The sequence below is a fragment of the Ixodes scapularis genome, unplaced genomic scaffold, assembly GCF_016920785.2.
Source record: "Ixodes scapularis isolate PalLabHiFi unplaced genomic scaffold, ASM1692078v2 ptg000720l_1___fragment_3__unscaffolded, whole genome shotgun sequence".
Classification (NCBI taxonomy): domain Eukaryota; kingdom Metazoa; phylum Arthropoda; class Arachnida; order Ixodida; family Ixodidae; genus Ixodes; species Ixodes scapularis.
Window position 1 is genome coordinate 620,880 of NW_024610028.1, and position 27,506 is coordinate 648,385.

The window sequence follows — 27,506 nt, forward strand, 5'->3', positions numbered from 1 at the left end:
TCCTTACGGGGAGCAACTGGAAGTTCAGAGGACCAAATGCTGCCGTTAGTCCCTTGAGGCCAACTTTTTTCTTAGAGTGTACATTCGAATGTTTTTTAACCGTCGTAAAGATGCACGACGGAGTCATTTTCATAGAGTGACCGGACGGGCATATTAGCAATATATAAGCGCCACCGCATTGCTAGCGAACCTTGAACACATTCTACATTCTTTTCGATCGTTAGTTTGCTTAGAATCGTCGCTTGTCTTTACATACCTGCCATGGAACATAAGTTTGGGCCTGAAATATAGCGAAGCTTAACATCGCTCAGTGGTAATGAAAAATGCTGTAATTAAAGCAATTACACTTTTACAATATTAATAAATGTACATACTATCCGGTACAACTGAAATAATAAAAGTTATTCATGTTATTTTTCGGCGAAGAGACACAATGCAAGCGCGTTTTCCCATAGGAATGCACAGGAGCACCGCAAAAGTAGACTGGTTGCTGTCTGCTTCAATTTGCCTCCCGGAAGTCGCATAGACACTAGCGCCAGTTGAACCTCTAGCGTACATTATAATAACTCTATGCCTTGCGCAGTCTTCAAGAGTCTCTTTTCCTTTTTATTTATTCATTTATTTTTTGAAAGATACTAAGCAAATTATTATTATATTAGTAACAATAAGAATTTCACTAAAATAATAATGTAAAACATTACAAAAAGTGAGTAAATCTTGGGTTTTCTTTAAACGTTAGGTTGTTTCTTTTGTGTAAACCGAAACCGAAACTAGCTCAAGCAACGTTTCCTTCGCCGTATTGGTTGGCGTGTGTGTGCGTGTTTGTATACGCGCGAGTGTGGATGCGTCCGCGCGCATGTGTGTGTGCGTCTCTGCTTGTGCGTGCGTGCGCGCCTGCGCGCGGGCGTGCGTTTGCGCGTGTGCATCCGTGTGTACGTGCATGCGCGCGTGTATGTGTGTGACTGCGAGCGCGCAAGCGTCTGTCTGTGCGTTCTATTGCGCTGCGCCAGCAAGAAGACCAATTGGATGTCCCTGGACACTGTTAAAACACTAACTTATTGATTATTATTATTCTTATTGTTGTTATTGAAACATAGCCCTGAGACTTTAGACACAGGGCCATAGGATTTCCTATAGGTGGGTAGAGAAAATGTATTGGTTCCCAGTCTTTAGAGTCGGAATCATAGAATTTTCTATAGACGAGAAAATAAAATTGATTGGTTCCCAGTCTTCAGACACAGGGCCCTAAACTTTTCTATAGCTGGCTGTAACTGTATTTATAAATTTCTAAGGCCGACCTTGCAAAGATACAGGGGGTGATAGCCTGCCATTGAAGTTTCCATAGACGACCATAGACCATTTTTGTGTGGGATGTCTCGGACTGGTTTATAATGGGTTTTTCCTCTTTATTCGTGTGAGTTCTTGTGCATGTCATCATATTCTCAAATGAATAGTTTACCCAGGTTGACATGGTCATGTGACAGGTTTTAGCGGCATGTCATGGATATTTGTCAAACATTTTCACTATATTTTGATTGAATGTTGTCAGCTATAAACTCGAGACTAACTGATTTTCTTACTGTACACTTCCATATATAAATATTTGTAAAAAATGCTAGTATCGAGCATTTCACCCTAGTTTCCAATTTCTGAGCATGGAGTGATTCGTAAGAAAATTAAATATGAACTCATATATAAAATCTTGTTTGCAAGCATAAAAATTATATGCAAAAAAGACGCTTTATTATCAGCTATTTGCATGAATTACAACTGACATTATAAAAATTAGACTGCTAACAACTGTTATGATTATAATGCAATTAAATGCAAAGGTGCAAGCGAGCTGGACAGTAATGATGAAAATAATCCCTGGAGAAGGGGAACAAGGGGGACAAAGGACAAACCAGTTACCTAGCTGTGTTTGGAGATTTATGTTTGTCCTTTGTCCCCCTTGTTCCCCTTCTCCAGGGATTATTTTCATCATAACAACTGTTGCCTTTCAAGAAGAAATCTTACCTGTACATTATGGACAGAGCCATATATAAGCTTTCCAAAACCATTTCATATTATTTATTTAGCACCCTCTTTTAGACCCTTCTCACAACCTTCACTAAATGTAGGATGTAACACAAAACAGCACCCCTTTCGGTAAAATTATGAGGGTGTATACCTAGATTTTAGGGTGTGAAAAGGGTGTAGCCGAGGGTTAAGTTGCTAAACCACCCCTTTTACACCCTTAAAGGTGTAAAAACTTTTACTGTGTACGCACCGAAACTTCTACACCGATGGTTCTAGGAGACAACGCGTGTATACGCAAGGGGATCCGCGTGGTGACCAGGGTCAGTGTTTCTCCGGCGTTCGATACAGCTGCTACGCCGCCTTCGATGCCCGCGACGCCTATACCTCTATTTTTTCTTTGTTGTTTGGGGGAGGGTGGGGGGGGGGGGGAGGGGGGGGGCACAAGTTGGCCCCTTAATAAAGGTTTAGTTTTTCCAGTTACTCGCCGCTTCATCGTTTGTCATTCGTGACATTTTAACGGAGGTGCTGGTAACGCGCCCCTGAATTGTTCCCCTCCGAGGCCGCGCAGTGCAAGCCCAGTCCCCGACTCAAGAAGACCGACGGTGGAAATGACCGTGGCCAGGGGAAGCTGCCGTGTTCAAAGTTTTTCCCCGGAATTTGGTCAACTGTTGAAGAAGACCGACCAGTCGACGAATCCGACGATGAGCAACCAATCGTCCCATACCCCTGCCGCCGCCCCCGTCGTCTACCTGCCCGTTGCCCCTCGGACAGCTGTTTCATTCCGCGGTGATATTCGTGAAGACGTTGACGACTGGATCCAGCTGTACGAACGAGTGGCTCGTCATAATGGATGGAAGCCGGACCAGTGCCAGCAGAGCAGATATTTTTCTCTTGAGGGAACGGCGCGACACCGATACGAAAACCACAAAACGACGATCACTTTTTGAGAGCTGCTCAAAGGGAGTCTCCGACGGACATTTTCAAATCAACATCCATGGGAGAGTGCCGAATAACTGCTGCGCTCAAAACCTCGAGGCTCGAATGAGACAGTCACTAGCTTCGTAGAAGAGGCCCTGCGCCTGAGTTTCTGCGTCGACCCTCAGGCCACAGAAGCAAAGAGGCTACAAGTCCTAAAGTATAAATCACATGTAAGCGATTTGGCAAGCGACGAGACAAGCGACGGCAACCCGCTCCGCTGTCGCTCGGTAAGTCGCGCGACGAGGCGAACCGCATGAAAGCGACGGGAACAAGCGACGAAGGCGACGAGCGAAGTTTTCGAGAAGTTCAAAAACCGAGCGACGCGACGAACGACAGTGAGAAATCCTCGTCGCTCGTCGCTGACTCTCGTCGCTGTCGCCGTCGCTCCTATCGTCGATCGGTAAATCGCTTACATGCAGTTCAGCCCTAATGCGCGGCGTAAGGGACGACATCTTCAGGGGCCTCGTCCGTAACCCCCCGACGACGGCTGATAGGGCTGTCACCGAGGCCACCAACATTCAGCGAGCACTGGCGGCCCGAGCCCGCCATTCCCACTGACATGGCGACGCCTCAACCCTCGTGCTGCCGCACGCTGAGCTCAGCATGCAAGAGCTAACACCGACAACTTCGGCTGCAGCTGAACCACGCGTGACGCTGCGGCAGCAAGAACACCGGACCGGCATTCCTGTTCGCACCTCAGCGCGGTTGAGGCAACCGTCCCGTCATCTGGGATTAGTCACGAACATTAAGCAGATCCCGCGATCCCTCAAGCCCGGCATTCCTTCTCGCTCAGTAAAGAAAGGGGGTGTATCGGGATATGCCAGCACGAGATGGACATTGACTAGTAGGAGAAGACGATAAAGTTATATTCCACTGCTCGCCAAGATGGTCTTGATTAGTTGTTTCTGATATACGTATGATCAACGCCGGAAGGCGTCTGCTGACTAATTAAGCTAGAGTGAGTATGACTCACCACTAGTGGTCGTCTGCGGACTAAGTTTCATGCTGAACTGTATAGGGCTCGCCCCCAGTGGCCCCCTGCGTACAAAGTATGTCGGCCTAGGTATCACTCGCCGCGGACAGTCACTTGCTAATGCAGGCAATCGTCGGCGACGAGCCAGACCTAGTCCGGCTGCTTGCGCTCTAATTCCCCTCATCGTTTCTGACGCCGTACCAAGACGTCGGACTGCGGATCACATTGTCCGAAGTTCGTTTCCAACTAAGTCCTTCTGTGCATTTCATTGTTGGCGATTAATTGTTCCTAGTTTTGTATATGTATAACTTATGATTACTACTAAGTGAGCCCTCTGTATTCGTTGGATGCGTAGGTCTTGCTGATATGATTTATGAATAATTTATATTGCCTTGACCTGCGTTTAACGTTCTTTCTTCAAACTCGAAAGTTACACTTTTCGCGTGAAATGCAGCCCATAAACGCATCCTCTGTTAAAAATTACAGTCTAATCTGGCGATCATACACACCTCTTGCAAAGCCTGATTGCCTGGACTCTAACCAAAGCGTTTGATGAACTTCTAGGGAGTTCCTCACAGTAGAAGAAAAATATAACCTTGTTAAAACTAGCGAGCTAAATAGGCGCAGTATTCTAAGGTAACTGTAGAATACACGAGTGGCACGTGGAATTTTACCTAGTAAACGTAGAGTCATTAACAATTTTCAACGCGCGTATCAACAAAACTGGTACGAATTCATAATGAAACAAAGAGTCAGTAAACTGTGAGGAAGACAACGAGGGAACAAGGGAGATTGAAATCACGAGACGGGCCTTGTACAGTATGGCGGACGGAGCTATGCCCCCTCACCCTTATTTCTAATGTCTTGTAAATAAACACTTTATTCGTGTAAACAACATGGTGTAAGAAGCGAAGAAACCTAAGGCCAGCCAGTTCCAAGTGTGAGTAGCTCTAAGCAGTGAAAGCGAGTGACAACTCTCAAACGGTGCGGACTCCCTAGATCACACAGTCATTGAACGGGAATCCAACTTTGACGCTTCCAACGTCGGGAGGAGTCCTCGCCAGTCTGCTACCACCCCCTAGGCCACTCGACATGTCTCCCGACTTTGAAGAGTCGTAAAAACCTGGTGGGGATGAGTTAAACTTGTTTTCAACCGCCACTGGACTCAAGTCACAAGACGCCGAGGTGCAGGCCGCAACATCTCTCGTGACCGTCGGAGAAGACGCAGGACGGGTTTACAAAACTTTCAGGTTTGAGAACCCAGGGGACGAGATGCGTGTCGAAAAGCTCGTAGAGCTGTTCGAGAGGCATTGCAAGGCAGCAAACAACGTCAGCCTCAAGAATTTCGTGTTTGGAACACGGAACCAGCGAGACAGTAAACGGTTCAACGACGGGCTTACCGACCTACGTACACTCGCAACCCAATGTGAGTTTGGCGAGATACACTTCCGCATGTTACGGAGTCGGATTATCCCCGGAATGACCAACAAGCGACTACAACAGCGCATAATTACAGAAGACCCAACGCTGGATTAAGTGATTAAATATATAGAACCCAAGAACGCGAAGCCCAGAAGTTCAAATATATTCAAGCTCGTGCGACACCCACCGTAGTACATGGATTACATTTGGAAGCATGCTCTCAGTATGGATACTTTAAACACACAAGCGAAGTTTGCCCAGCAAAGGGTGCGAAATGCTAGCTGTGGTCGGAAACTATACTTTGCACGTGCGTGTCGCACACCACTCAAGTCAACCAACGCAGAAGGTACGCCACGAAGAAATGTACGCCAATTAGAGCGGTGCAAGACACCCGATCTCGACTCGGACGATGAAACTTCGTCTGCAGGGTACACAATAGTGACGGTGACGAAGAGTTCTTGAGCACAGGTGTTAACATCGCAAGGAAGCAATTCGACTGCAGGATCAACACTGGAGCGAACTGTTCTGTCATGTCTGCGATGCAACTTACACGTGTCACGACTCAGAAGCCGCAAGTTCTCACTACTAGAACTGGCGTAATTTTTTTTTGGACACATCAGCAAAGCAGAAGGCTGCATCATCCTGTCAGTCCCAAACGGTAACAGGAGTACCGAAGTGAAATTCTACATCGTCTAACGGGGAGTACCCATCAGGATTAGTGATACCATTACGGAAAAACTGATCTTGATCAAGTGTGTGGCATCTGATGGAAAAGTGCTGCAGCCAGGTGGTGAAACATGTGGACGTGTCTTTAACGCCCCTTCCTCGGGTGGACACGTCACACGCTCTGGGTTAACTGTTTATTAACCCAACGTAATGCTTACTAGGCAAGCCTCACGTCAATGTCCGGGTAGTCGGCGGGCAGCGCGCAAACGTCGTCATGGGTCGGCTTCCCGATGGTCTAGAGGCGCGCAAACGTCGTCCATGGGAAGCTGTGGTTCTGGGCAAGTGCCCGCGTTGGTTTCGACGCGGCACAGCAGCATCAAGGGGCTCCGGGAAGGTCCCCGGCTTGCAGCGGCAATCCAGGCCCCGCAGTCTAGAAGCCAGGGAGTCGTCTTCCACGGGGGGGCCGCAGCTCCGGGCAGGTCGCCGGCTAGCGGCGGCAATCAAAGCCCCGCGCTCAAGAAGCCAGGCAGCCGTCCTCGTTCGTCCCGCACATCCGAGAGCCGTAACAGTCGTCTCTTCGTCCCTTTTCTAGCCTCGTCATCCTCAGGCAGCGCCGCTGTGGGCACGAGATTGTCCACCTCGGCGACGCCCCTTCGATGCTATCTCCACATGGCGTCAGCAGCGCACGATGTGGTGGGAAGGAACACGATGGGTTCCCACAAACAGCGTGAAGATATGTTTCATGGACAGGGAGAAAAAAGCTCGAGGTACACCTAAGCACTTCTTATGAGTTGTGAATGCGAAATCATGCGTGCCGTTCTTCTGTTCCCGTGTTTCATTTGCGGCATATTTGCGTCGGCCCTGCGCGTGCTCTTCCAGCTCTCCTCGCCCTCGTGTTACAGGCACGCTCGCGGCGCAGACACGCAGCGCCATGGGGTGGCGATCGTGGAAACTGACGTATGCAGCGGCCAATAGAAGCGTCGTCGACGCGTGCCAGCGAATGGGATCGAAGGCGAGGCGACATCCATCAGCTTTACTTCATTCGTTTGTGATCGGTGAAACTAGGTGCCATTGTCTAGGTGTTTCGCGTGGTTTCATAGCTGTGTGATGGCTTCACTTGAAGAAAGGATTTAAGGTGCCGTTTTCGCGCTTCAAACTGATGACGTCAGCTGGCTCCACGGGACAGTTAATGTTTTTGCATTAATAAAAGCCGTCAAATACTACATGCAACTCAAGCCAGATGCGCAAGGCGTGATCCAGCAACCACGTGTAGCCCCGGTCGCCGTCAGGAACAAGCTCAAGAGACACTTGGAAGATCTTGTGCAACAAAAAGTGGTTGAGCCAGTAACGAACCAACGGTGTGGGTTCACTCTGTCTTGGTTCTACAAAAGAAAGACAAACTCCGACTCTGCCTTGATTCTCAAGAGCGCAACAAGGTGCTCATTCGGGAGACCTACTGTATGCCTGGTTTAGAGGACATTGCCACATGATTGGAAGAAGCCGAGTACTTCTCGACGCTAGACGCAGCTACAGGATGTTGGCAACTCAAGTCCGAGACTCCCAGCTCGCACTTGTGTACGTTTGCGACACCATTTGGGAGGTACAGATCCCTGCGAACGCCTTTTGGCATTTCGCCTGCTCTCGAGGTGTTTCAGAAGACACTGCATTTGGTATTTGAAGGCTTAGACGGAGTGGATATCATGATAAACAACATCCTCATCTGGGAAAAGACAACTGAGAAACATGACCGCAGGCTTCAGGCGGTACTAGAAAGGTGCCGAGAGATCATCCTACGACTGAATAAGAAGAAGTGCAAGTTTAGCATGATACAAATCAGCTACCTGGGTCACAATTTCTCAGCGTAGGGACTCTTAATTGATCTGAATAAAGTGAAAGGCATCCTTGCTCTACTAAGACCGAACAATGTGGGCGAACTGAAGAGCTCCCTAGGAGTGGTAAACAACCTGGGAAGGTTCATCCCTATCATGTCGGACGTGAGTGTGTCGCTGTGGCAACTCCTAGAGAAGGAGACAGCCTGATCATGAACAAAAGAACAAAAGAAAGGTTTCACAGCCCTTCGGGCGGCTTTGACGGTTGCACCCACGCTACGGGTCTACGACAAAAAAGGCAAGTAACGCTGTCAGTGGAAACAAGCTCCAGAAGAACAGCCGCAGTATTACTCAAGGAGGGACAGCCAGTGACCCATTCTTCAAGGTGCTTGAATGAAGCTCAGAAGAACTATGCGCAAATCGAGAAGGAACTGTTATCGATCGTACACGGATGCAGTTGACTCCACCAATACATCTTCGGACATAGGGTTGTCATAGAGCCAGGTCTCAATCCGTTGGAGGCTATCTTCCGAAAGCCTCTCAACCAATACCCTCAGGCTAAAGAGGACGAGATTGACCATTCAAAAATATGAACTTGAAGTAAAGTGCACTTCAGGAGGATAGTTATACATTGCCGACACTCTTTGTAGAAATTCATCGATGGAAGAAGTGTCAGAAGCTTTCGGGATGAACGTCTCGGAGTGTCTCTCAAGCAAAGACGAAACCCTTCAAGAATGTCGGAAAGCGGCAATTAAAGACAAATATATGACCACCATGCTACAGTGTGTAAGAGGTGAGTGGACAGTCAACACAAGACGTAGCAAATACTCTTAAGCAGTATTTGTCATACAGAGATGAGATACATCAAGAGTATGACTTGCTGTCCAGGTCAAATAGACTCATCATTCCGGAACAACTTAACAGTAAAATACTAGCAGAGTTGCACAGTGCACACAGCGGTGTAGAGAAGGCACTTCATTGTGTCAATAAACTTCTCTACTCGCCTATTATTGAGAAGAACATCGAGTATAAAGTAGACAGTTCCATAGTGTGCAAAGACATGCCATGACAACAGAAAGAGCCTCTCATTAACCTCCCTGTGCCAAACGCACTATGGCAAGTTGTTGGAATAGACCTCTTCCAATACAACGGTCACCACTACATTGTGATAGTGGACTACTACTCGTTCTACTATGAAACTCGTCAGCTTGAGAGGACACTTGTCAATCACGTGACAAGTGCTGCCTAACAACGTTTGCTGTGCATGGGCTGCCAGTCAAAATCGTTTCAGACAAAGGCGCACCCTTCGACAGCGCAGACTTTAAGGACTTTCTGCAGCGCCGAAGAATCTCCCACGTGACATCCAGCCCCTACTGCCCCAAGTCCAATGGAATGGCTGAGACAGCAGTACAAGAAACCAAAAAGCTAGCTCATGAACAAATTGAGCTATATAACTACAGACTATTACGACGCTCTACTGGAGTGGCGCAACACACCCCGAGATGGATTCCTGGGATTTCCAGTCAAATGCTTATGAATAGGCACACAAGGACATAAATTCCTCCGCATACTTCGCTGCTTCAAAGCACGGAAACAAATCACACAGAGATCCAACAGTGGTTGAGAGACAAACAAATGAAACAACGACAACAATACGACAAAAATGTCAAACCACTGCCTGAACTTCACACTGGAGAAGATATATTTTTCAGGTATGAACTCAGCGGAAAGTGTAGGCCTGTTATCGTTGTAGCAAGAGCACCACAGCAGACATCATCGTCCATGACGACGACGGTGGCCAGTGCAGGGGAAACAGCATAGCGCTCCGCAGAAGCCAAAGAACGAAAAGAAAACCGGCACGCTTCAGGGACACAAACTTCGTCGACAAGTAGGCCAAGGAAGAGAGATGTCGACTGGTACCAACTCCATTACGAGACAGAGATCCAGTAATCTGCGAGAAAGACGACAAAGGGATATGGGGGGGGGGGGGGGGGGAGAGCTAGAACACTCGAGACGGGCCTTAGACAGCATGGCGGAGGGACCTATGCCACCTCACCCTTATTTTATACAACGCATTGTTAATAAACACTTCATTTCTGTAAGCTACAAGAGTCATATAAACTGTAAGAATGAACAATCGTATTAATCTTTTGTGTGAAAAGAAAAAAACAAGCCCAGTTTTTGCAGGATTAAAAGGTCGCCAGTTTATGCGACACTGAAGGGGAATTGTATTAACGCCTTTTTGCGGTATTTCAGTAAACAGACGTGCGGATAGTGCGATAAACGTTTACGTCATCAGGCAACTGAAGCATCTTAGTAGAGACAAAGTCGTCTACAAACATATTGGAAAGCAAAGGCCCGAATACGACCCTTGTGAAACTCCGGCATTTAACACATAGTGATATGACCGGCATCATTACCAGGGAACACTATTCGAGCGATCAATCAGGTAGCTAGAAAAACAATCACAAATGCAATCAAGATAAACGACACCAAGGTGGCCACGCTAAACTTTTTTAAGCAATGCGAACCCCCCAAAAAAAAGAAAGTTACAAGATTAGTTTGAGCGGATCGTCCGCGAAAAATCTGTGATGATTTAAATTTATTGTAGGCTTAACACGGAAACTGAGGTTAACAAAAACACCTTTAAAAAAAAAGAACCTTTTTATAAAGAACAGAGAGAAACGCAATTGGTTCGTAATTGTTGACGGACATAGTGCTTCCAGATTTGTGAACTGGTACAACCAGCCTCTTCCACACCCAAAGAAATGTACTCGTTATTAAAGGGAAATAAAAATATGCTGCAACACAGACGCCAATATATTATAGCACTTTTTAACAGTACATTATCATATGTCATTTTAAGAACCGACATAACACTGAAGTATCAAAGCGTGGGGCTGTAATAGTTGACAAATGTACTAGGAGATTTACTATAGAGAAGTATTTAGCAAACATAATGCACATACCGAAACTGTGAGAGACTTAACATATCCGGTCTACAGAATGGCCTAATATATCTAATATGGGTCATGGCATAGTTCAGAAGGCAAATTAACGGACGACAAGGTTGATTATATTGAGCAAATATTAGAACAAACTGCTCATTCCCTGTAACTGCAGGAGTCATCTAAAGCGAGGTTGCTTTCGTAATCACCATCGCGGGTGCGGGTTCCGAAGTACTCAAAATGTTTAGTTTGCGACTGCACGGTAGAAGTGGTGTACTATTCTAGATTGAGATAGGAGGCTTTGACTTACTTTCTTTTACTAAGATAACTGAAATAAACCTAGCGCGCTACAGCTTCTTGTGATGTCGAAATTTTTGTACCGGCCCATTAATAACCTTTTTTTCTCAAAAGAAAGAACACAATCGCACTTTGTCTTCGCTGTGAATCGGGACACCTCAAATAAGTGGTGAAACTTACTGTCCATCCGCCACCATTGGTGTCCATGTCACACCTCACATTGAAGTTTGTGTAAGGAGTTATCAAATAATCACGGGTCTCGTTATTTCCCTCCATTTTTAACTGGGCACAGCTCACTGTTCGGTTGCCAGCTGCAAAAGAAGAAGCGTGAAGCAAACGTTGCTTATCAATGTTGCAAAAAAGAAAAAAATCGACCGTGCCAGAACCGGCAGTGGAGCAGCCAGCGATGCGCCACAGTGATCGCTTACGCCACAAACGGTAAGATGTGCCAGTGGAATACTCGCCGATAAGAGGCGAGTATTCGAAAGGTCTATAGACCTTTCCAGCGCTTATCATCCGGGCCTTAAATGCGGAGTCACGTGGCTGATAAAGCATGCACAGCGTCTGATGTAGCGCACAAAAGAGCTACAACGCGTGCTCGGAAGGGTTTCAACAGCCCAGCAGACAAAAATGTCAGCGCCCAGGCAACGAGTATTGGAAAGGTCTGTAGACCTTTCCAGCGCTTATCATCTGGGCCTTAAATGCGGAGTCACGGGGCTGTGGACGCATGCACAGCGTCTGATGTACCGCACAAGAGAGCTACAGTTCGTGCTCGGAAGGGGTTCCACAGCCCAGCAGACAAAAATATCAGCGCCAAGACGCCGAGTATTGGAAAGCTCTATAGACCTTTCCAGCGGTTATCATCCGGGCCTTACATGCGGAGTCACGGGGCTGTGGACGTATGTGCACCGTCTGATGTACCGCACATGAGAGCTACAGCGCGTACTTGGAAGGGGTTCCACAGCCCAGCAGACAAAAATGTCAGCGCCCAGGCAGCGAGTATTGGAAAGGTCTATAGACCTTTCCAGCGCTTATCATCCGGGCCTTGAATGCGGAGTCACGTGGCTGATAAAGCATGTGCAGCGTCTGATGTACCGCACACGAGAGCTACCACGCGTACTCGGAAGGGTTACAACAGCCCAGCAAACAAAAATGTCAGCGCCCAGACAGCGAGTATTGGAAAGGTCTATAGACCTTTCCACCGCATATCATCTGGGCCTTAAATGCGGAGTCACGGGGCTGTGGACGCATGCACAGCGTCTGATGTACCGCACAAGAGAGCTACAGTTCGTGCTCGGAAGGGGTTCCACTGCCCAGCAGACAAAAATATCAGCGCCCAGACGGCGAGTATCGGAAAGGTCTATAGACCTTTCCAGCGCTTATCATCCGGTCCTTACATACGGAATCACAGGGCTGTGTACGTATGTGCAGCGTCGGATGTACCGCACAAGAGAGCTGCAGTTCGTGCTCGGAAGGGGTTCCACAGCCCAGCAGACAAAAATGTCAGCGCCCAGACGCCGAGTATTGGAAAGCTCTATAGACCTTTCCAGCGGTTATCATCTGGGCCTTACATGCGAAGTCACTTTGCTGTGAACGCCTGCACAGCGTCTGATGTACCGCAGAAGAGAGCTACAGCGCGTGCTCGGAAGGGGTTCCACAGCCCAGCAGACAAAAATATCAGCGCCGAGACAGCGAGTATTGGAAAGGTCTATAGACCTTTCCAGCGTTTATCATCCGGGCCTTAAATGCGGGGTCACGTGGCTGATAAAGCATGCGCAGCGTGTGATGTACCACAAAAGAGAGCTACAACGCGTACTCGGAAGGGGTTCCACAGCCCAGTAAACAAAATTGTCAACGCCCAGACGGCGAGTATTGGAAAGGTCTATAGACCTTTCCAGCACTTATCATCCGGGTCCTAAATGTGGAGTCACGGGGCTGTGGATGCATGCGCAGCGTCTGATGTACCGCGCAAGAGGGCTACAGCACGTGCTCGGAAGGGATTCCACAGCCCAGCAGACAAAAATGTCAACGCCCAGACGGCGAGTATTGGAAAGGTCTATAATGCGGAGTCACGGGGCTGTGGACGCATGCGGAGCGTCTGATGTACCGCACAAGAGAGCTACAGCGCGTACTTTGAAGGGGTTCCACTGCCCAGCAGACAAAAAAGTGAAAGCCGTTTACAACTTCCTGTAACGCCGAATTGGAGCGCAGCTTTTGAGGAGGAGGAGTGGAGGGTATATTCCTCCTCCTCCCTCGTGATCATGCCTGCTAGTCCTCCTCCCCTCCTGCTCCCCCTCCCTCTCCTTTACCACCTCCTCGTCCTTCAAGCTCCCCCCCTCCCCTCGCCTCCGCCTCCTCGTCTCTCCTCCCCCCCTCCTCCACCTTCGTACTGCTTTCCTCCTTGCCGCTCAAGCCGGAAAGGGTCGCGTAAGAGCTGTGCTCTTACGCGACTCTTTCCCCCCCGAACCATACTAGACAATGAGGGGAGGAGGAGGAGGGGGAGGAGGAGGAAGGCAGAGGTCCGGGGGGTCACGTGACTTCGAGGGGACGGGATCACATGACCTTGGGCGGGCCGTCACGTGACTTCGGCGGGGGGGGGAGTCACCCCCCGGGGTCACGTGACCTTGGTGGGGGAGGAGGGGGGAGGAGGAGGAGCGGAGGGGGAGGAGGAGGAGGGGGAGGGGCGACGCCGACGCCGACGCCAACGCCGACGCCGCACAGGCTGGAAACGGGTCATGTGACCCCCTCCCCCCGAGGTCACGTGACCCGCCCGGACCATACTACACAATGAGGGGAGGAGGAGAAGGAGGGGGAGGAAGAGGAGGAGGAGGGGGAGGAGGAGGAGAGGGAGGGGCGCGGTTACGCCGACGCCGACGCCGACGCCGACGCCGACGGCGACGGCGACGCCGACGGCGACGCCGACGGCGACGCCAACGGCGACGCCGACGCCGCTCAGGCTGGAAACGGGCCCCTAAGAGCTGCGCTCTAAAATGTCAGCTCCCAGACGGTGAATATTGGAGAGGTCTATAGACCTTTCCAGCGCTTATCATCCGGGCCATAAATGGGGAGTCACGTGGCTGTGGACGCTTGCGCAGCGTCTGATGTACCACACAAGAGAGCTACAGTTCGTGCTCGGAAGGGGTTCCACTGCCCAGCAGACAAAAATGTCAGCGCCCAGACGGTGAGTATCGGAAAGGTCCATAGACCTTTCCAGCACTTATCATCCGGGCCTTACATACGGAATTACGGGGCTGTGGACGCATGCGGAGCGTCTGATGTACCGCACAAGAGAGCTACAGCGCGTACTTGGAAGGGGTTCCACTGCCCAGCAGACAAAAATGTCAGCTCCCAGACGGCGAGTATTGGAAAGGTCTATAGACCTTTCCAGCGGTTATCATCCGGGCCTTACATGCGGAGTCACGGGGCTGTGGACGCATGCGCAGCGTCTGATGTACCGCACAAGAGAGCTACAGCTCGTGCTCGGAAGGGGTTCCACAGCCCAGCAGACAAAAATATCAGCGCCCAGTCGGCGAGTGTTGGAAAGGTCTACAGACCTTTCCAGCGCTTATCATCCGGGCCTTAATTGCGGAGTCACGGGGCTGTGGACGTATGTGCAGCGTCTGATGTAGCGCACAACAGAGCTACAGCGTGTACTCGGAAAGGGTTCCACAGCCCAGGAGACAAAAAAGTGAAAGCCGTTTACAACTTCCTGTAACGCCGAATTGGAGCGCAGCTCTTGAGGAGGAGGAGTGGAGGGTATATTCCTCCTCCTCCCTCGTGATCATGCCTGCTAGTCCTCCTCGCCTCCCGCTCCCACTCCCTCTCCTTTACCACCTCCTCGTCCTTCAAGCTCCTCCCCCCCCTCGCCTCCGGCTCCTCGTCTCTCCTCCCCCCTCCTCCACCTTCGCACTGCTTTCCTCCTTGCCGCTCAAGCCGGACAATGAGGGGAGGAGGAGGAGAAGGAGGGGGAGGAGGGGGAGGAGGAAGAGGGGGAGGAGGAGGAGGGGAGGGGAGAAGGGGGAGGAGGAGGAGGGGAGGAGGAGGGGGAGAAGGAGAGGGAGGAGGAGGAGAGGGAGGGGCGCGGTTACGCCGACGCCGACGCCGACGGCGACGGCGACGCCGACGCCAACGGCGACGCCGCTCAGGCTGGAAACGGGCCCCTAAGAGCTGCGCTCTAAAATGTCAACCCCCAGACGGCGAGTATTGGAAAGGTCTATAGACCTTTCCAGCGGTTATCATCCGGGCCTTACATGCGGAGTCACGGGGCTGTGGACGCATGCGCAGCGTCTCATGTACCGCACAGGAGAGCTACAGTTCGTGCTCGTAAGGGATTCCACAGCCCAGCAGACAAAAATGTCAGCGCCCAGACGCCGAGTATTGGAAAGGTCTATAGACCTTTCCAGCGGTTATCATACGGGCCTTACATGCGGAGTCACGGGGCTGTGGACGTATGTGCACCGTCTGATGCCCCGCACATGAGAGCTACAGCGCGTACTCGGAAGGGGTTCCACATCCCTGCAGACAAAAATGTCAGCGCCCAGATAACAAGTATAGGAAAGGTCTATAGACCTTTCCAGCGCTTATCATCCGGGCCTTACATGCGGAGTCACGGGGCTGTGGACGTATGTGCAGCGTCTGCTGTACCGCACAAGAGAGCTACAGCGCGTACTCGGAAGGGGTTCCACAGCCCAGTAGACAAAATTGTCAGCCCCCAGACGGCGAGTATTGGAAAGGTCTATAGACCTTTCCAGCGGTTATCATCCGGGCCTTACATGCGGAGTCACGGGGCTGTGGACGCATGCGCAGCGTCTCATGTACCGCACAGGAGAGGTACAGTTCGTGCTCGTAAGGGATTCCACAACCCAGCAGACAAAAATGTCAGCGCCCGGACGGCGAGTATTGGAAAGGTCTATAGACCTTTCAAGCGGTTATCATCCGGGCCTTACATGCGGATTCACGGGGCTGTGGACGTATGTGCAGCGTGTGATGTACCGCACAAGAGAGGTACAATACATCCTCAGAAGGCGTTCCACAGCCCAATAAATAAAGATGGCAGCGCACAGAAGGCGAGTATTGGAACGGTCTGTACGACGTTCACCCTGAAATGGGCCTTCCAACGACTTTTTACTGGTATTTAATTTGCATAAAGTTTAGCGCATGGAACGTAGTAACTCAGTAAACCTTTTATTTTCCAGAAATTCGCTGTATTTTAAGTTATGTGCACCTCAACATGACAAAAACAAGCAAAAAGATAACCTCCTCGAGACGTCCTTGGTCCTCTGCCCCCCCTTTTCCCGCGCCGGACGATTTCCCTTGTCCGCGGTAAAATGTTTACCCGCGGATCACGGTGACTGAGGAATGTAGGAATGGAGTGGAAGACAGAGGAAGGATGTGAGGCCAAAGATAGAGAGCTGCCCCGGAACGGGGCAGAACTAGGAAATAAAAACGAGTTGAGTTTGAAACTCTCACGTGACTTCTTCGCATACGCTGTTTCCCAACAGACACTCATCGTGCTCTTGCGATGACACAAATTCGTACTTTCGCTTTTTACAAAATGTGCCGCCGGCGTTCTGCGTCGTCTGCTAGGATCCGCCAAGCATGGCCTCCGATATCCCGAAGCGAGCGTGCTTCAGAATCATACGACGGGCGCTTGCGGCGCCTCTTTCACCGCTTGGTGGCGGGTATGTCGACAGGTCATCTCTTGTTTCCGTACTTTCTAAACTACATTTGTTTCTTTTCTTATCTAAAATACTGAACAAAAACTAGTTTTATAAATACCTGAAACGGTTCCGGCCACTTACATTTTATATTTCTACTAAAAAAAAAGCTTTTAGCGGTCCCGACCAGTCGTAAGGCAGGAGCCGAACAATACCAACAACGTCACGATGTCGTCACATGCCGCGCGCGTTCTGTACCACGGGGTGCCCTGATATAGGGAGGGGCGGATTCAGAGGAGGGGTCGCGATGTCCTGACACCCCTCTTGAATTCTGCATCTGTAAAAATTTTGGGCGTGGAAACGGGAAAGGGGGTGGCAGGTCTTAAACATATGATACGTCGACCAGCACCTGACCCTCCCCCCCCCCCCCCCCCAACCCCCTCAAGACATACCTGCGTCCGTCCCTGCATATAGGTGGAGGAGGCTTTCACGTCGTCCGGTTAAAATATGACGCACTGATATTTAGTTACTCTCTCCGTGCCCGCTGGCTTGCCCGAACCCCATGAGACGTGGAAACCGCAAAAAATGTAGACGCTTAAATATGATTGCAGGGCCCCTCAAGCGTGGGCTAGAAGCTCTGTTTTCAGCGCGAGCTTTCTCCCCTTACTAACACAAATGTGAACACGCAGACTTGCGCAACCAAAGCACTGCGGAAGCCAGCGAGATGGCGCTGAAGGCAAAGCTTCTAGTCTCAGCTTAAGGGTGGATGGTGTATATATTTTGTTCACACTTTAGCGGAGACTGCAGCCAGTGCCGGAAGTATGAGAGCACGAGACCATAGATTTGAAAGGCTCTTCCCGAGTTCTCGCGCTAGAAACCCATGTCTCAAAGCCAGGAGCGCGTTCTTGCTTGCGATTGTAACTTTGGTTGTAGTCTCAGCTTGAAAGTGAACAGAGAATGATCACAGCGCAATCCTCGACTGCAAAAACGAAAGTCATCATAAAAGAAAAACGTTCAGTCCCCTAGATACTGGCCCAATCTTTCAAATCCGACGCCGATATCGGCGCTATAATGTGTGCTACCGGAGACATAATGCCCGACGTGACGCTAGAATCAACCGCAGAGCTGCCGATTAAACACTGTTCGTTCTACGTGGTTAAATTAAAAAAAATTTGTCTTACGTTTGTTCATATTGCAGGGGTCAAATATCATGTAGGTTTTTACATATCCGCTTCTTTCAGTTATTTTCGGAAAGCTATGAAGGCTGCTTTCCATAAAGAGGTTCCCGGCTACGACCGGCAGAAAGAGTACTGCTACGAACATGTTGAGATCTTTAGTCAGCGGATCGGAGGTTCTCATAAGTCGTAACCAACGCTCTTTGGCCCGGTTTCTCGCGTCTTATATAGCTTGCGGAGTTAAATAGTAATAAATAAAATGCACACAAGTCAGATTTAAAAAAAAAATCTACTTGAAGAATACCGTTTGCTCATGTACGTATTGTTACGACACAATGGAAAGTTTCAGCTGATTACTAACGTTTTCAACGGTAGACAAGGCAGCGGCTCCGAGTGCGCACCGGCTGTGATCTTAAAACACATCGTGGAAGATACTGCGCACTCTCAGAACGCGTTCCACAGGCCAGTAGACAAAGATGTCAGCGCCCAGAGCGCGAGTGTTGGAAAGGTCTATACACCTGTCAAGGGCTTATCACCCGGATGATAAGTGCGGAGTCACGGAACTGTGGACGGATGCGCAGCGTCTCATGTACCGCACAAGAGAGCTACAGCGCATGCTCAGAAGGCCTACCGCAGCCCAGCCGACTCAGATGGAAGCGCGCAGAAGGTGATTTTTGCAAAAATATAGACCACTTTTTTTTTCGTGACGTAAGCCATGTTGACTTCGAAGCAGCTGATTTTGAGCAAAATAGCAGATCACTTTATTTGCCTATTGGAAGTCGCTAGAATGCAAGGTGTCCGTGCCGATAGTTCTTTTTTTTGTATGGCTTTACTTGTTTATTATATTTCTGCTGAAAAAAAAAAATGTGTCGCCTAATCGAAGCACGTTATATGGGAACCGTAACACAAAAAAACGGTCTATAATCCGCTTCCCTTGAAGTCCGAACGCAGCCGAAGCTAGGATTCAAAGAAACTAATCAAGCCGCGCCAAAGGACATCGTCACGGTGATCGTTGTATCTGTGTGTTCTTTGCCAACGCCTAGACCGGTCCCGCCCAAAAGAAAAGCGCAGGATCGAAGCGCTATTTCTGTGCGTAACAGACTTTTTCCGATATTCAGTCTAGCCATTTTGATCAATATCTTCATCTGAGGAATGGCCTTTGCGCCGTTTTAATGGTGGCCTTCTGTTTGCTGGTGTTCGAAGTTTAAGGTGCACCGAGTGGTTGAAGCGGGGCCTTAACATTCAAGACGTTACTACGATGCGACGCGGGAATCCAAAGTAAAATCCGCGTAAGCGTTTTATTTCCAACTCGGGCCCAGTCAATCTGTTAGCGGCAAATGATTGCGCCTAAAGTCCTTCGTGGTATGCAATTTTATCACAGCGTCAATAAGTGGGTTGGGGCTACTTTCCTCTCTTGTTACAGTTGTTACAGTCAAAACTTTTGTTACAGTCAAAACTGAGAGGTCCATCGTATGGTTCTAGCCATCCGGCTAGAACCGTACGAACCGTCTGACAGACCGACCGTGCGTCCGCAAAATCTGACCGCCAAGAAATGCCTCGCATTTAATAATGATTGCCCAACTTGGAGGTATGCGCCAGTTTTATTAACAGTGTGCTCTCTTACCAGTTCGGTTCGATTTTGTGTTGTTCGCTTAGCTCTTCTAGTTTTCTTGGAATAAACAATAGTCGGCACGACCCCTGGTAGCAACCAAATATTCTTTGTAGGAAGACCTAGGCTCCTGAAAACAATTGGTCGCCCTTCGTAGTCCTCATCGAGAAGATGGTCACCGTACAGGCGATCGATTTTGTACGGCGCCCCAGAAAACAACGGGCGCGCAAGACGAATCCACACGCTTCGGAATTTCTTATCGTTCGGAAACCCGCGTGTCGGCGTCTCGCAGTTCAACACGCTGCTGCCGCAGCCCTCTGCCACGCAATAGCGCGGCATCCTGCACGCAAACGTGATGAATAAACACGGAAACAACTAGGCGGTACCAAAACAATTATCGCGGGCCGCGCGAGGCAACGTGATTGCGTTGACGGCTAGGGAGTGCAGTGTCCTGCCGAGGGTGGCGCCACTGCGGGAGGAGCAACAGGTCACGATCCCCGAACAAAGCTTCGGCACCCCAATCACCAGATGCAAGGGGAAAATCATTTTATTCATTTTAGAAATGCATTTCTTGCGTTTAAAGACGAAAGACAGGGCAGCGGCGTGTCGTTTGGTGCTGATGGTACGGGGTATATTTATACCTAAGCAATAAAATGAGCATAAAATTTCGTTTCCGTACACTTTTAATACGCTAGTGCGCCGCGCTCCAGTTCGCTGGGTTGACTGATTCCGCCACAGCGAAGCGGGCGTGTAATGTTTTTTTTTTTTTTCGCTTGTCTTTGCACATTTAAAACAACTTTTCCCCCTAATCTATCTTTCTCACTTCAAAAAAAAAAAAAAAAATTAAGGAATGACGATGGTTTACTTGCATAATAAAAATCGCACGGCTTAAGCCAATATTGCCAATCATGAAATGGTATACCAATAACGCCATCAGCCGCGCGTTTTCCACACACTGTGGCGCCACAAGACGCTCAGCGGTTTTTTGTTACCTAATTAAAATATGACGCGCTAATAGCTTGTGGCACTTGTTTTCTGAGTAGCCCAAAGCCATTATGAGGTAATAATATAAAAAAGGCAAAAGCCCAAATATCGCTGGAGGGTCCCTTTCATAGAGATCCAGCAAACTCCTGTACAAAACCGGTGCGATACCGGGGAGTACAAGAGTCGATGTCGTCGCTAGTATTCATTAGAGTAACTGTATATGCTCCGCAAGCAGAGCCTATACAGTTACTCTAGTATTCATGCGCGCCCCTACCGTTGGCGAAACGAGCGATCGGTATTTCGTTACCTGCGTCTCTGGTAACAACAAAGCTTTGATGGGAGCACCAGAAGTCTAGGACTTTTTGAAAAGCCCCTGCTGAAGGTAAAAACGCCGACAACGTCATTATAGAGGCTGGCAACAAGCAGGACAATCGCGATAAGTAATGGTTTGAACGAAATATATGACAGATGTCCACTTGGGCGCAATCGCAAACCAGTGTGCCGACAACAAACATTCGATATAAATGCACGGCAGTCGTTCTTACTCTATTTCTAAAATTTCACCGCTACTGAGTAAAGAAAAAAGGAACATAACTTTTCGCCAAAGTGCATTCGTCTGCTCTATTTCAAGTATGTACGTTTGGAATTAACCTTTTGCAAGTCGTACCGAACTATGCTAAACAGTGGATCGTATGGCCGCGACACTAACGCAAATTTTTAGTGCTTGCGTTTAGATGTGAGTTTCAGCATTTTGTATACGACCCAACGCAAGCAGTCTGCGTTATCGTTGCTAGTTCCGTACTGCGCGTGTGCGGAGCCCAGATTGCTGCCTTGGATTGCCGCAGCATTTCGGTGTGCGTGCACAGAAATCAGATTCGCGCGAATGAAGCATGTGCGCTCGTCGTGCCGACAGCTGCATTATATCAGCGGCGCGACGTGTGACACTCGAGTTGGTGTATACAGTTTATTTTACGTTATCTGCGAGCGAAACCGAGGCGATACAGCTATGAGCATGTTGCGCTGGTACAACTTGGAAGCGATGTGGAAAATATGCACAAAGCTCTCCGAACTTATACGAAGCACGCGAAATGTATGTTTTTCTCATGGCAGCGTTATCTATTAGAGGACGCGGAACAGCGGCTCTTTGACGTAGCACTTCAGGGTGGTTTGTTGAGTGCTACTTCAGCTACGTCACAAAGCCTTTGCTTAACTACAACCAGGACACCGCTATCATAGTATAAACCGCAGTTCGCGTGTTTTGTAAACGTCTGGTGTGTTGTGTACACCTTTGATGCCTTAAAATATCAGGACAATCTCGAGCCTACTAGAGTCTGTAGCAGTTCGTGAATCGCATAAGAAATTCCTCTCACAAAGCCGTCTACCCTTTCTACTTTAGCAGAAGCAACGATGTAGAAGAAAAAAACGCAAACCTTAGTGATCAGAGGGTCTCGTTATTGGGGGGATTGTACTGTTATGCTAAATCTGCAACAGCCCATACCCCAGTGTCACCTAATGATAATGTCATTGACATTTATTTGTGCTTTTTTTATTTTGTGGAATTTTGTAGATGTTTGTTTCCTGGTTAGTGGACCATGTCACCTGGCAAAATCTGGTGATATCTGGGGGAAAATGCCCAATGACATCAAGCAACTGAAAACATCCCCGGCAGAGCATTAAAACAGGCATCGCTTAATGGCGCAAGCCGCCTATCGATTGAAGTAGAACCGAAGAACCAGACATCGAAGAGGCTAGATCACGAAATACAGTTGTCATAACATCAATCAGCCAGGGAGTATACACAATGACCCATTGTTACTTTATCCAAAATTACATGTTTCAAGGGTTTCGAGGATTTTTTTCGGACAACCAAATCTTTCAACAATGATATTTTGCGGAGTTTATAAAGATTGCGCAAAACCACTTTCTTTTTTTCAGACGACAGTGCAACATGCATAGTACATTATTAACTGAAAATAAGGTCGCAAACGAGCTGGTGAATATTAAGCATTACAAACACCTCGAGACTGCTGGTAAAATAACACATAGACTAAAGGGTGTATGTGTCGCTAAATGATGAGGCATTTAAAATGTGAGACTAAAGGGTGAAACCTCTCAGTGTCCGTCGTTTTTGCCCGTTCCCCTGGGTGTTTTTTTTTTTCATTAGTACGGTTATAGTATACTGGTCCGACTCATTTTAAATTGCTTGATCTCGTTGAGTACGCAGTGTAGTATGGGTTGCATAGTCCCGTCAAAATTTTTGAATTATGACATTTATTTTTTATGATTATTACCTATTACGCAAGTATTGGTTGGCATTCACGACGTTAAACATCGCCTTCTAATGTGGAAGCTCAGATCAGAATCAGTGCACACCAGCAGTACGCCATATTTGCACCTGACCCCCTATCCACACTTTTTTTGTGGATAGTGGTGGAATACCTGGATATTTAGCATCGCACAGCCACGTCCTTCTTTGCTCTTTCAATTTATTTCTTAATCATGAGTGGATATTCTCCATTAACCGTGTTTATTCAGAGCTCTACTCAGAAGTTGTAATGCTCTATCTTTAAAAAAAAAAAAATGTGATAGCACTAAAAATTAAGAGGCAGCCATGTGAATTAAATCACTTCGCAACCTTAGCACTGTTAACATTGATCCCAAGCATCAGATATAAATAAACAATACTTTTTGTTTCCATTCTGGGTGAGGTTTAGATATACATTGCAGCAGTATACTTTAGTGTTGAGCACACTTCAAGAATGTCTCAAGAGCCCTCGTCATTCACCTCCCAACCTTGTGCATGGACCAGGAGTGCCACGAAAAAGGTATGCTCCATGGCTGGTATGTTTTGTATCTATTTACTATCACACCCAACATAGCCACTTTTAGATGTGCAATGGCCAAAGTGTGCCCTTCCTAACGGGTTGTCGAAGCACACCCAAGCATTATGAAGCAGGCCAGTTGCCCTTTTCGACGGTCTCACATTTGCACGAAAGAAGCGCGCGTCGTGTCCGTCAGGCTGCCTGCGTCTGACGTCCTCCGCGTGGTCTTGAAAACAGTGCAAGGCCAATACATGTGTTTTTGACGAAATCTTTACAAATAGTATAATATTTTTAGATTACCAGTTATTTTGCAATGACCATACTGGCTATGGCAGCCTATGTTTGAGGAAAATATCGAGACCAGCCGTGCACTGGCAAGTGTTTGGCAAGCGTGTTGTGCCTGCGTAGTATGCACATGTGCAGGGTTTGTGTGTTGCATGACGCACCGCACATATAACGTTGGTTCTTTATTTTTAACTTTACGCGCACAGAATGCCACCTCAGTGGGTCCTTCACACAAGCACACTTTTCGGCAGCTTGAAAAATATTGATCACGGCCTTTCAGCTGTAGGAGAAATGTTAGGTGACCCAAGTCACCAGGCTGGACCTAAAATGGACCGTAAAAATCGACGACTGCACGTAGCAATCTAAACGTTTCGTCAAAGGTGTTCTGTCCGTCCCTATGTTCATGCTTTCTGTTTATATTTAACTTCACCAACGCGCTCACGTCGAACTTTGTATTTCACAGGTCGGATTTTTCTTGTAAAATTACGAAGCGTAGCTGTCTTTCTCTAAAACATAAAGCCAAGAAACTTGCCAGGGTCTAAAGCGGGTGGTTACGCAAGAGACCAGGTTGAGTGGCGGGGTGTGTTTGCCGTTTGCATTGATAGATGGCGTCGGGAGCAGCATTCGAAGGTGTAGCCGGTCAGCGAATGAATGCAGGCGACACGCAGACGGAATCCGGTGGCAGCAAACGTGCCGTTGTTATGCAGACGCGTTTTTTTTTTTTTTAGTTTTGCTCTTATTTTTCGCTTTTATATTTTAGCCAAAGGTGTATTTGAAAAAGAGTGTGTTCACTTAATAAACCACGGTAATCGAGAGCTGTCGCGATAAGGAGGTAGCGCCATCTATAACTGCGAACGCCAAACACACCCCGCTACTGGACCCCTGTCGTCTGCGTGGTCGCTCACCGTAGATCCAGACAAGTTTCTTGGCCCTAGTTTTTACAGCAAGAGAGCTACGCTTTGTAATTTTACAAGAAAAACCGACGTGTGAAATACACCTTTCACGAAAAGTTTAGATTGATACGTGCAGGCGTCGATTTTTACGGTTCATTTCAGATCAAGCCTGGTGACTTTGGTCACCCTAAACTTGGCAGACTGAGAATCACGGTCTGTACAGTGCACCAGGAGCGCAATGCGCGATCAAGTAAGCAATATCTCTGAGAATGAGAAGCTGCATGAACTACCAAATTGTTTTGAATCGCTGGGGGCACTTTAACCCTACAGATGGGCGCTAAATGCAGAACGTTCCCGACTCAAATGGCTCCGAGAAACGTAAATACAAAAAGAAGGAATGCGAGTCAAGACCAAGGACCGCGCTTGTGCGTGTAAAACTCGCAGCGGTACAGCAAGTGCTGTTTCGAACCTGGAAGAAATTAAGGGGAAAAAACAAACAGAACGAAGACCAAAGACGTAATTCCCAGCTGTAGGGGTTACAGCGACCACGAAACGCGGGCCGGGTAACAGAAACATCATAGCCCCAGATGTACGAAAATGCCGCGCACACTTGTCTAGATTTGCTGTTTTTGGACGCAAATATTACAAATCCCACTTCGTAGCACGGAATAAAATAACGCATTCCTCGTCCCCAGTCTGAGCCCCTGACTCGAAGTTGCGCTCGACTGGCACCAGCTGGATTTGGCAAGCACTCTACACTGCCGCTGTGCTTACCTGAAACAAATTGTAAGCCTCCAAAGACTTGTAGATCTTCAGGGTTCCCGGGATTACTTGACTCGGCGTAAGCAAAAGTTTCAATGTGATGTCCACGATAGTGACACCTGGCTACCTTCGACTCGATAGGGTCCATTCTGTGGCGTGCACGCAGCACGGGTCGCCAGGCGTAGCACTATTTAGGCAGAACTTCGCTCTGTATCGCACTTTTTCTGCCCCACTTGGGCCACTCAGATAGACATTTCTTTGGTAACGCACATTCATTGATAACCAGGCAAGAAACGTGAAGACCGCGAAACCACACTGTGTCAACAACGCCTCAATTGTTTTTTTCTTTTTTTTTTCTTTTTTTTTTTTTTGCATGGGACACCGTGGTTTTCTGCCTACACGCTATCGCGCAGGCGCGGGCGCCGTTTGTGCCGCAAGGGGCGCGCGACTTTGTTTATAAACATGAGTTGGTGTAGTAGTCGTACGAGTCACTGAGTTCAACATATATTTATATAGGTTTTCATGCATTTAATAGAATTTTATTCTCGGCTTATGCATATTAAACTGTGGCTTTGTTGGTTCCACTGGTGTTTCCGCGCGAAGTGCGATTGTCATCGACATCGATCGAAGCTGTCTTCGACGCCTCAAGATAGCGCCTAAGGCATGCGGCCACGCGCTTAATAGCTCATGCTCGCATTCCAGATTGGTAAAAAACATTGCTATTCTAAAGTAAAAAGCATATATGTTTGCCTTGTGGTGCAGCCCGCCCGGGAGGGTTTTGTGAGTGTGTTGCTGCTTGTTTTATTCGCTATGTATGCTTATCATTTTACTCAGCGGTGATGCAGAGCAATATCCTGGTTCTCTGACAAAAAGCAGATGAAGGCCATCCTCGATTGCCAAAAGACCCTGAACTTAGCCTAAACAAAATCAAAGAGATATTAGAGCAGTAAATTACGAAAACTAATGTGAGGCTCTCATCTATTGATACTAAAGTAGAAACAATTTTGGATTTTGTTCCCAAGCGTGAAACGTGTGAGAAGATTTATTTAGCCCCTCGGGGGTAACCAAAGCTTGAATTTGAGCGCCAGAATTGATAGCTTAGATAATAACAACGAACAAACTAATCTAATAGTGTACGTACCGGATTAGAGCGTGTTTGATACACACGCTCAGCCAAAACAAAAACGTGATCATAGGCTTTTTTTTTTAATGACTAAGTGTAAAGGTATTTTCCATTAAAAAAAAAATTTCGCCTTGGGAAACAAGAAGGAAAAACTCGGCATGTACTTACAGGATTTCCTTTTCGTAACGCAAAAACTGAAGTCATGCGGAGCGCGTACAAGCTAAAAGGCACTGTTTTTTTTTTCTTCTGATGACTACTTTATGGAAGTACGGGAAATCGCCGTCATCTTTGGGCATAGGGGAAAACTAAAAATAGGATCGAAACAATATGGAATATTTAACTTATCAGAAACTTTTAATCAATAGTAGCTTGTTCACTTCCGATGCTGAAAACGAGGAAGTTGTCGCTTTGAAGCATACTTGACGCCAAAATTCTACATGGAATATTGGTGGGAGAAATGTAATAGTGATGGTATTGAGATGCACAAGTGTAAAGAATAAATTAGAAGATTTGTCAGGATTGATTACCTCTGTGCAAACTGATATAGTCCTTGGAACAGTCATTGTTAGATATATATCAGATTACGAGTTATTTTATTCCCTAGCTCATTTAACGCCTATAAAAAAGAGGGAGAGGGGCTTTCACAAAAAAAGGGGGGGGTCATATTGGTGCGTATCTCCCTGGAAGCTATCAACTACATGTCCTAGGTAATACTGTTTAATTCCTGTGGTATAGTGTTGCTTTGCATGATAATAATCATTTCATTGAGGGATTGTCCTACACACCCTCTAACTCTGATCTTTATACTAATGATGTGCTTCACGACCTAGTATCTAGCAGTTTTTAATGATCGTGTCATGATTAGTGGAGATTTTAATCTACCAGATAAGACACGCAGCCATGAACAGTGTATATGGAGAACAATGAGTCGGTTGAAACTTGACCTTAAGTGCATAGCGGACAGCTTTGCTTTTACGCAACACGTTTTTTGACCTGCACTCAACTCAAACACATTTGACTTGTTCTTTTGTAATTACCTAACTGTTTTTTTAAAAAAAAGCTAT

At 47.9% G+C, this 27,506-nt stretch overlaps 1 protein-coding gene across 1 annotated transcript in view; it reads right to left on the reverse strand.

Annotated features, from left to right (window-relative positions):
- Window positions 1-18,160, reverse strand: part of LOC120841916 (ficolin-2-like) — a 58,252-nt gene extending 40,092 nt beyond the window's left edge. The window contains exons 1-2 of the mRNA XM_040212917.2: window positions 17,971-18,160; window positions 11,313-11,443 (exon numbers count right to left, since the gene is read on the reverse strand). Of these exons, the coding sequence (XP_040068851.1) occupies window positions 11,313-11,443; window positions 17,971-18,148 (309 nt within the window). The 5' untranslated portion in view covers window positions 18,149-18,160. The remainder of the gene's footprint in view (window positions 1-11,312; window positions 11,444-17,970) is intronic.
- Between the last annotated feature and the right edge of the window lie 9,346 nt (window positions 18,161-27,506).